The sequence below is a fragment of the Montipora foliosa genome, chromosome 11 (genome assembly GCF_036669935.1).
Source record: "Montipora foliosa isolate CH-2021 chromosome 11, ASM3666993v2, whole genome shotgun sequence".
NCBI lineage: Eukaryota > Metazoa > Cnidaria > Anthozoa > Scleractinia > Acroporidae > Montipora > Montipora foliosa.
Window position 1 is genome coordinate 29,570,047 of NC_090879.1, and position 10,302 is coordinate 29,580,348.

At 40.3% G+C, this 10,302-nt stretch overlaps 1 protein-coding gene across 2 annotated transcripts in view; it reads right to left on the minus strand.

Annotated features, from left to right (window-relative positions):
* Positions 1–9,852, minus strand: part of LOC137975864 (adhesion G protein-coupled receptor L3-like) — a 19,715-nt gene extending 9,863 nt beyond the window's left edge. The window contains exons 1-8 of one of the 2 annotated variants that reach the window (XM_068823065.1): positions 9,602–9,852; positions 8,022–8,203; positions 6,581–6,790; positions 5,523–5,679; positions 4,722–4,858; positions 3,841–4,095; positions 2,233–2,353; positions 437–1,077 (exon numbers count right to left, since the gene is read on the minus strand). In XM_068823065.1, the coding sequence (XP_068679166.1) occupies positions 437–1,077; positions 2,233–2,353; positions 3,841–4,095; positions 4,722–4,858; positions 5,523–5,679; positions 6,581–6,790; positions 8,022–8,087 (1,587 nt within the window). In that variant the 5' untranslated portion in view covers positions 8,088–8,203; positions 9,602–9,852. Of the gene's footprint in view, positions 1–436; positions 1,078–2,232; positions 2,354–3,840; positions 4,096–4,721; positions 4,859–5,522; positions 5,680–6,580; positions 6,791–8,021; positions 8,204–9,596 lie in introns of both variants that reach the window. The other variant, XM_068823066.1, reaches the window with a different exon arrangement.
* Between the last annotated feature and the right edge of the window lie 450 nt (positions 9,853–10,302).

Consider the following 10,302-nt stretch of genomic DNA (forward strand, 5'->3'; position numbering starts at 1 on the left):
AACAACAGGAAAATTTGGTTTTATCAAACGTGTTCATAAACGTCGAATTACCACCGTGAATGATTTGGAAAGATGACATTTCGAGCGTTAGCCTTCGTCAGAGCCCTTCGCTCTGACGAAGGGCTAAGGCTCTAAACGTCAGCTTTCCAAATCGTTCACGGTGGTAATTCGACCTTCATCAACACGTTTGATAAAACCATATTTTCCGAGGTTAACGTTTAGTTGCATAGCGAGTAGGAGAGAATAATTATTGGTAAAACTACATAAAATGAACTCCTCTGCCGTGGCACAGCCCTTGTAAGATTTCAAGTACAAAGGACAAAGTCTCTAATAATCACATATTATGAAAACCATTCAGAAATCCAGAAACATTCAAACGCCAAATTTTAAGGCCCGAAGAGAGCTTAAAAGGGGAAACACTTTGCAAACTACCTACCTTTGAAGTTATTTTATCATCTTGTCTTAATTCCTTAGTTGCGGACGCATCTGTATCTATAAAGTTGAAATCCGAATCTTGTGTTCCCTCTGAGCAACTTGACGGCAGAGCTCCTTCAAGTTGTGGCTCCTCTCCTGGTTGCAAGTTCAGTTTTTCGGGAAATTCTACAAAAACCTCGCCAGAATGGGAAGGTAAGCTTTCTTTTGGTGAAAGACAATCTGCCTTACTCCCCATATCCTTATCTTCCAAGAAAGGTTCACTCTTCCCTGGTGTTGGGTCGTAAAGACGATTTATACTCCCATCAATTGGGTATAGCTCCTCAGCGGAATTAGGCTTCTGTGCGTAACTTCCGTCTGCAAATTCTTCCGTTTCAGCTTCATGTGGCAACAAAGAGTGAACGGAGGTGTTTCCGTCTTCGCTGCCGTTGATTGATACGTCACATCCAGTTCCTACCTTCAGTGTTAAACGATTGTCGTCTATTGGCGACAAATCATCATACACGTTTTCTGGGGTATTTTGGAGCTTTTTTGTTCTATCCGGCAGTTTCTCGGCAGGGATTGCGAAAGAGTTAGTTGATAAAGTTCCCACGTTCTGCATCATTTCGTAATCATTCTGTACTCTTTTGGACCACTTCTTTGGTACTGCAAGAAATAAATCAAATGAAAGTAGGACACAAGGAAGACATAACGAAAGAAACGAATAAAAATCTGGGGTTCAGTTATATCGACCAAGTTCGACTTCATTAGACCGGAAGTCTTGCAACAACTCCTTCCCATGCCTTTATCCCTACCACCTCCAAACAAAGACAGTAAGCATGCCTTGTCTTCACACCTCCTGGATTAGCCTATTAGGGCGGGCTTACAGATATCTGCGACGGCGACGGCGACGTCGATGAAAACGTCACCTCAAAACATGACTTTGCATTGTCGTAAATATTTCACGATTATTCCATCTCGCTCACGTCGTACAAAACGGGCGAAGTATCCTCACAAAATAAACTGGCACAAGCGGTTTTGCTAACTATCAAAGCGAATCAAAAAGCGAAATTTCAAGACATACGTTTATTTTGAAGAGAATGATCTTAGCAACGAAACCATTGAAGGTAGATTCCATTTCATTACATGAAATCTCTCAGTGGGATATGCCTAAATATGGCGGGAGTAGTGAAAATGATAGTGATAGTGGAGTGGTGATACCAATCACCTCCCACCAATGTGGCCCGCGTTCGAATCCCAGACTCGGCCTCATAAGAGGGTTGAGTGTTTTGGTTCTCTACTCCGGTTTAACCTGTCCTCAAAAAGTCAACGTTTGATTTGAGTTAAAATTGATTTCATTTCAATAAACAGTGTCCCCAATAAGAGCCCCAGAACAAGAAGACTTCACGATCGAATAAAGTTCATTGTTACAAATAATTAAAAGAAAAAGAAAATTAATTAAATAAATAAAATTAAAATAATTAAGTTAATTAATTAATTAAAATTAATTAAAGAAAAACAATAAGCTGACGTTTCTTTTTATGCCCCAGAACTAGAAGACTTGACATTTAAGTAAAGTTCATCATTACAATAAATTAAAAGAAAAGCAATAAGCTGATGTTTCTTTTTATGCCCCAGAACTAGAAGACTTAACACTCAAATAAAGTTCATTATTACAATTAATTAAAAGAAAAAGAATAAGCTGACGTTTCTTTTTTGATAAATACCGACAGTGGAAACCCCGAGTCAAAAACAAAAGACCCCCACTCCAAACGGAACACAACAAATGAGACATCACAGCCTTTTACAATAGCAACGCACCTTTTTCAAGTTGTTTAACTGCGAATTTAGCTTGAGATTTTGGAGAGGCTTTGCTCTTTGGATTTGACGACACAGCGGCGGAACTACTCTTTTCGCGCATCCGATTTATAGCATCCTTTATCTGTGGGGTCATAAGAAAATCAATAACTAAACAAATAAATAGAGAGATAACAGAAATATCAAACAAATGCATTAATCAATAGTCAGAAAATAGCAGCAAAATGCTTCGAGCAAACGCAAATATTCATTTACAGGGGAATATAAACCAACAACAATGAATTGAAACTAGTTCTTCAAATGAAGGCCATGTATACTTGCACGGTCCTAATTGTTTCCGACATATAGCGATATTTCTTGTTTACAAACATTGACGTCACATTTCTTTAGATATTCAAATTTGCCAACCACGGAATAAAAGAAGTCAATGTTTCAACAGCCAATCAGGTTCTGGATGGCATTGTAGCGACTTTACAATCTACGACAGCGACGTCAACGAAAACGTCACCTCAAAATTTAACGTTGCACTAAGTTTCTCGCAGTTAGACCATCTCGTTCGCGTCGTACAATGTGGGCAAAGTATCCTAAATATAAATTGGTACGAGCGGTTTCAGAGTAAAAATAGACTGAAAGATCCACATTTGTCTCTCTCGTTGTCGTCAAAACCTCAAATTTGGTGACTTCACGCCGTTCTGCAGTGTACACGGCACGAGTTCGTGCTAAAATGCGTGCGCACGTGCAGCACAATTACTTGTCTTCTTTTAACCAATGACATTGTTGTTTGGCAGCGTTCTCCTTGACGACCGCGTCGTAGATCGTAAAGTCCAATTAATAACAGTGGGTGACGTCACGAGATGCTCGAGAGTTTTCTATCAAAATATGCATTACGGGACATCAATTATGATCGCGCTTATTTTGTATTCAATAGACCTAATCGGCTAACTCAATGTTGTACCCAATTCAAATCCTCCGGGATCAAGATCCTTTGTGTATTGTATTTGCATGATAATGTAGCATTCATATTTAAATGATATGGAAATACCTGGAACAAAACGTTTTATTCCCAAAGGGTTTGAATTGGGTACAACATTGAGTTAGCCGATTAGGTCTATTTGTTTCGCACTTAAAATTTGCCAGCCAGCAAGGAGAATCAAGATAATTGTAACAACGCTTTTAAAGGAAAACCAGGAAGCTTCTAGAGCATTAGGGCTCCTGAAAAAGAAAGACGTCTGCATCTGTTCCAACACTTTAACTCTCTATTTACAGCTTCGGACACCAGAAGAGGTAAAGTCAGCCGGATACGCGAGGAAAAAGCTAAGAAAAACGCATTGCGGGAGACAGAGACAATTTTTCAGTATGCGGGCACATTTTGGTAAAAAATAGATATATATATGCTCCGCGAGGCCGCGAGAAATATTCGAATAAGACAAATATTTTAACTCAAAAGCCAATCTTCCAACCTTGTGCGGCAATCGTGAGAATCTGCACTAAACGATGCGTATACCAGCACATTATCATTTTAACTCCCAAAGCACAGATTGCTACAGACAAAACAGGAAACAATATTCGACCAATATTACAATAAATAAGCAGCGGAGTTTGGTTTCTTACCTGTTTATTTAGCAAACAATGGAAAATAAAAATCATAAGCCCCTGTAGAGAATTGGCGATAGCAAAAATGTACTTGAAAGCGATAGTAGCTGAATTGAAGGCAAGGAGTCCGAAAAGCCACGTGATTCCAAGCAAAGGAAGAATGACCGCGGAAGCCTTGACACCAGCTTTGACTTTTTCTATTTGTGTCTTGTTTTGAACGTGTCTCGTGCCCATCATTTGACGAATAACTAAGATGAATACCACGATATTCACCTATGGGAGGGACAATTCACAATCCATTAACTGTCTGGGCCTTATATCTTAGACGGGAAGGCAAATTCTTCGAGATTTGAACTACATCTAGTTTCCACAAAATTTGAGGGGGTTTGGGGGGGGGGGGGAATACATTATGATTGAATGGATGAACAAACAAATAAATCAATCAGCAAATTCCTCAATGAACGAATATGAAAGAATGAATAACTGACTGAATGAATAAAATGAATTTATAAAAGAATGAATGATGAACTGAGACTGAATGAACGAATGAATGAATGAACGGACATGGATGAATGAATGAAAGAATGAATGAATGAATGAATGAATGAATGAATGAATGAATGAATGAATGAATGAAAGAAGGGAATCATTTAAGCCTAGTCCTCATTGGCGATCCAAGGATAAGCATAAGAAGCTTCGTGCTGCTATGTTGGGGAGATCCGCGACATAGGCACAGGATCATACGCATGCGCAGGAAGTATTTTGCGACCTCTCGTCCCAACATTCATTTAATCAATAGGCTCACAGTCTTACGCTCATGTCCTCACTTGAAACAGAACCGGGGAACCGAAGGTTCCATATGGATGCTTAGATTCATATCGTAAGGAATTTTTACTGACCAAAATGATGGTTATTGCAGGTGCAATAAAAGCCCATATCAGCCCGCTGGAAACATCAAGCCAGCAAGCGTGCGCGTTACCGTACCCCACAGCTTGTGTAGCGGCCAATGAGATGGCGACGATGATGGCTGGAAAACCTGTTAAAAAAAGGGAAATAATCGTGTTCTTTAAGCAATAGAGGAAGTTTTCCATGTTTCCATAGCCTCATCTAAACACAAGGGGGAGTTGGGAGAATTCGAGACAGTTATGCAAACCCTCGACTGCGTCTCGGGTTTGCATAACTGATTTAAACTTTTTCCTGCTACTGAGTAAGGATCAGCTATCAAGTACTGACAGTACTAAAAATAAAATAAAATAGAAGTATTTGTGATTAGCACGTGCATACGGAAGCAAGTGCATATGGAGGCTACGCTCGTGTGATCTTAAAAATAAAAACTATTTAACATACAGTTACTACTTCGAAACCTTCCTAGCTTTTCTCAACAGCAAATTGGGCAGTGGAAAAAAATTAAAGGCAAATTACAGACCAGTATTTAAGTTACATTTGTCTCACACTTTCTTCTTAAGTTTGGATTTTTGGAGTAATTATAGTATAGTATGGTAATGCAAGTTGTAAGTATTGTAATTGAGGTTAGTTAATGTTGTAATTAATGAAAGTATTGTAATGTTAGTACATTGGATAGTGCTTGCACCGTGAGATAAAATGTATTGCTATAATAATAAAAAGCGATTAGCGAAAAATATTTTTATGCTATAATCAAGAGGGAGAGAGAGGGAGAGAGAGAGAGAGAGAAAACCTACCCCAGCCAAAAATGTAGAAATACTTGACTTTCTCCTCAGCGCTTCCACCAAATACTTTAACCAATAAAATGTAAAGTAACACACCCTCGCACAGCATCCATGAAAACAAAGAGAGCAGGAAGTAGTGAAGAAAAGCGGCAACTACAGTACATCCAACCTGTCAATCAATTAATCAACAAATCAAGTGAATCAGTGAAGCATGCCGGCCAATCATTTGTTTTCGAAAGACGTCACAGGGTACATGTTGGCCTCCCGGGCTGAGAATCTGACAGGCAATCTATCGTACTCTAATTTTTAAAAAGAAACACTCTGTCAACTTTAAATACTCCGTTATTTGCAAAATTCCAAAAACTGAATTTTGTTGGCGGTACTGACATTTCTAGAAAAAATGGAAAACTAGGACGAGAAAAAAAAAAAAGTCTTTATAGTGGAATTACACTAAGCTATCAAGCTAGTTTACAGGCACTCCACTGTTAACAAGGTGAAAGTAACAATTCAAACTTAACAGAAACATTAAGAACTCCAACTGGAAGGAGGCAACCAGTTGGCTATTTACAAAGCGTGTTAGCGTTGAATCCGGGACAACCGGAAACAAATCCAAGCCAGAGGTTAGAACGGGATTTGAACCCGGAGCAGCCGCATGCAAACCCAACGCCCTAACCACTGGACCACACTGCCTCCAACAACACAATTAAAAAATGTTTTTTTTTTTAAAGCAAACGATACTGCCGGCCATATTAAAAACATTGTAAAACAATCGACTTCAATTTGATGCTAAATTCGAGCACTCTCTTATACAATTAAAGATTTGCATGGAAAAATATAACGGGATTAAACATATCCTTGAAGTCTCGCAAGTCCCTAGAGAATAAGGGAGCAAGACCGTCATCACATTCATCATATTCAAGAGAAAATAAAGGATAAAGGACGATTGATATGCCTCTTTTTTTTTCTTTTTTGTTTTTGGGGGGGGGGGGGGGCTTTGAACGATTTACGATAACTCAAGTGCCGCAAACTGTGAAAAACGGAAAAAACGCCGTCTGAATATTGAAACATACCTTGTTTCCCCTGGCCGATCCTTCAGCGATAACAAATATGCACGACAACGCTACTGCAACGCACAGGTTGAGAAGAACTTTAGCTCTCGGACTTTTCACTGCACGCCAGAACACCAGCGAAACAGCAATAGTTACAAGTACAGCAATCAGCGAGATAGTGCAACCAATGACTGAAATCATTTCAAGGGCTTTTGTGTCAGCTTCTCCAATCTCAAAATAGACAAAAAAAAAAACTTGTTTAAACTGTTATTCCTATCTTTAAGAATTAAGAGACCCCGTCTTAATATCTTGACCACTCTAAAGTAGGAAGGTTACCAACTGTGGAGCTGGCGTGGGATTCCAGCCCTCGGTTCTTCAAAAGGTGGATAACGCTATCCACTGGCTAATCACGATCCAGCGAATAAACACTAGCAAAATCAATAGCGTGAGGAGAGAAGCAAAAGCGAAACTATACCCGGACTATATAACTAGCGAAGAAGCAAATAAAGCGTGAAGTGTTGGAAATTGCAGACTGTTTGGTCTCCTTTTGACATTTCATTCGTTGATTCATTCAACACGGGAACATTTGAATCCACAAATGACCAGCTCCCAACATCAGTTGCTTCGTAGCTCGCTTGGTTAGAGCGTCGCACCGGCATCGCGACGTCACGGGTTCAAACCCCGTTAAAATCCTGAAATTTTCTGGCTTCTCTACGCAATTACTAAAATTCCGTTTACAGCTGCGAGAATCATAGCTTCACTTGATTTCATATCCGCAATTCAATATGTGATCCATTTCATATATCATTTCATTCGTTGATGCAATCATCACGGGAACATCAGAACCCACAAATGACCAGCTCCCAACGTCAGTGGCTTCATAGCTCTGTTTGTTAGAGCGTCGCACCGGAATCGTGAGGTAACGGGTTCAAACCCCGTTGAAGTCCTAAATTTCTCAGGCTTCCCTACGCAATTGCTAAAATTGCGTTCACAACTGCGAGGATCACATCTTCACTTGAAGTTGAAAATATTTTAACATGAATTGTACGCTCGTGTTACGTAGCAACAGCGTGCCTTAATTAAAAAGTTGAAACTAGTAGAGCCGTTTCCCGTCCCTGAAAGGAGTCGCTCAAATGGTCACGTGATTTGCGATCATGTGACTGATAACTAGTTTCAACAAAAGCCCTGATGAAGACGTGAAAAGCTAGCTGGAATCCGAAATCTCTGAATTTGATTGGCCAATAGTGTGCTCGTTTGATTGCATGACACGGACCACGGTCCGACATTTTGCCGCGCTAATTGCGGGAAATTGAAATGTTGCGAAAGTTTACAAACGAAGGAAAATAGTTACGTAAGACCTCCGGCACGGTTTTTCCCATACGGACTCCCGGCAAATAAATATGTATTTCTGAATTGTTAATTTGAAACTGAGTAGAGCATTTCCTATCTTTGGTTAACTTACAGTGGAGTCGAACGGATCCATGAGGGACGCAAATATGGTCAGGTGATCACATTTGCACGTAGTCATCTTTGCATCAGATTCACTAGGCACCAGCTCGCAACCGCTGGTTTTCCATATCGCGGCCTCTCCCTTTCGCCAGAAGACACATGTCGCTTTTGGTGAGGCCCGGATGGATCGCTCACCTAAAGGAAAAAAAAAAAAGAGGTAAAAGAGAGATTTAGTATCGCGGCGACTAAGAACTGCGAAAAACCTCTGGTTTCGGTCTAATTTCCACGCAGACGCAGACTGTCAAACGCTTCAAATCATAACTAAAAAACACCAAGTGACAATCACGCTATCACACGCTCGTCATCCATAAATGTGACAAATATCCACACCTTCCCCTCCGTTGTTTTAATCATGCCAAGCCAATAAATTGAATTGCGTGTATGTTAAATTATGTACCAATCAGAATCGAGAGTCATCAACTGGACTGAAAACATTACATGGAAGTGAGATTCGTAGGGACCGAAACCAGACCAGAGAATTTTGTTCTATCACTGATACGCCGTCGTCGCTGTCGCGGCTTCGCGGCAGACAACGCATGGGACAAGCTTACGACAGGCCTACAACTGTCGTGTACGTCAGAAAAAATGTCGTAGCATTTTAAAACATGTTTTAAAACGCTGCGACAATCGAAAGTCGTGTCGAGGCCAGTCGTAAGCTTGTCGTATGCGCCAAAAATCGTACCGTGTGTAAATCGGCTCCGAGTTTTTGCTTACGAAGATAGATGATGCCTAGCAGGGAACGAGGAAGACTGAGTTTTACATGGTTTGCAACTAATCTCTAGAGAGACAGCTAATAATGGCGAAGTGAATAAAGGCTACATGACCAACATGTGGAACTAATGAGAGATATCTTTTTGGTTTATTCAACTTTCGAGTGATGTCGTAACGTGCTGATGACCAGAATAATCATAAATTTGATTATGTAGACTGAATCAACAGCAAAATACTGTAGTAGATTTCCATCTTGAACGTCTAACATTTGTAGGTAGGAAATAAGGGGCTTTCTTTATTAGAGAGTGTTAGCATTGACAACCAGTAAGACTACGAGAACGAGATTTTACCATTGACTATAATGCGCATAGCGTTTTGCTCAGACACGTGCTCAATTCGTTCTGGCAACTCGTTCCACGACGGGATTTCCTCCAAAACTCGAAGTGCGAGGAACGACGTTTTTGAAAGGTAAAATTTTATCTTTGTAGCGGGTTATCTCTGCCATAGGTGTATCCCAGAAGCACTTAAAATCTTCACCGAAGGCCTAGGATGGTATTTTTGGGCATTTTTTGAATAGCACATTAATCCTCCTTCCTTTCTGTCAACATCGTGTCAAAATTTTAAACATGAGAAGCTTTCGTGAAGTCGTACTCGTATGCCCTGCTTACACATTTTTTTACAAGAACGACAAACGAGTGCGAGTACGAGATGGACTCGTTCTCGTACTCTTACTCGTTGTCAATGCTAACACTCTCTATTGACCCAAAGGTACTGAAATGAGAAGATTTTGAATTAATTATGAAGCGACACAGAGCACCCTACCCTTCTGTTTTGAAGAACGATCTTGACTGGCTCATTAAATTTCTCTGGAGGAGCTGGAAGGACAGTCGCTGAGGCCACAGTGGTGTTTGGTAAGGTACCCACGTCTTCAGATTTTGTTTTGTTCAGAGAGAAGACATCATTCAGCGTGAGATAAATCACACTCACGAAACGGGAAACGCTCGAATGGAACGCTTCTGAAGGCAGACGGCAGGGAACTTTGCTCGAAAGAGACGTTCAGACCCTCATTTTTCACCTGAACGGGAAAAGAAAGAAAATAGAAATGCTTTTTAATAAATAGATACCGATGAAATGCTAGGATTTTCCTTTTTTCTAAAAATCTTCACCGCGTGAAGTGAAGATATTATTTTTATCATTCACACGTGAGAATGTAGCTGTCGTCATGGTTACTAACACGATTAGCCAATTAAAAGCGAGAGTCCCCTTCCTTCCTTGTAGGATACTTTTGTGCTGTAATATAATTTCTCTCTACTATATTAACATTTTATGATTCTTTTAACATTATCATTTTCAAGGAGCAAGGATGGCACAGCCGGTTAGTGCGCGGCCTTTGGTGCAAGAGAACCTGAGTTCGATTCCCGGATCTCGCATCCTTGTTTCGAATTCTTTCCTTTCTGTGTAGCAAAGTAGCTTTAAATACCCGTAAACGGAGCACTGATGGAGGGGGGGAGTAAAATGAGCGC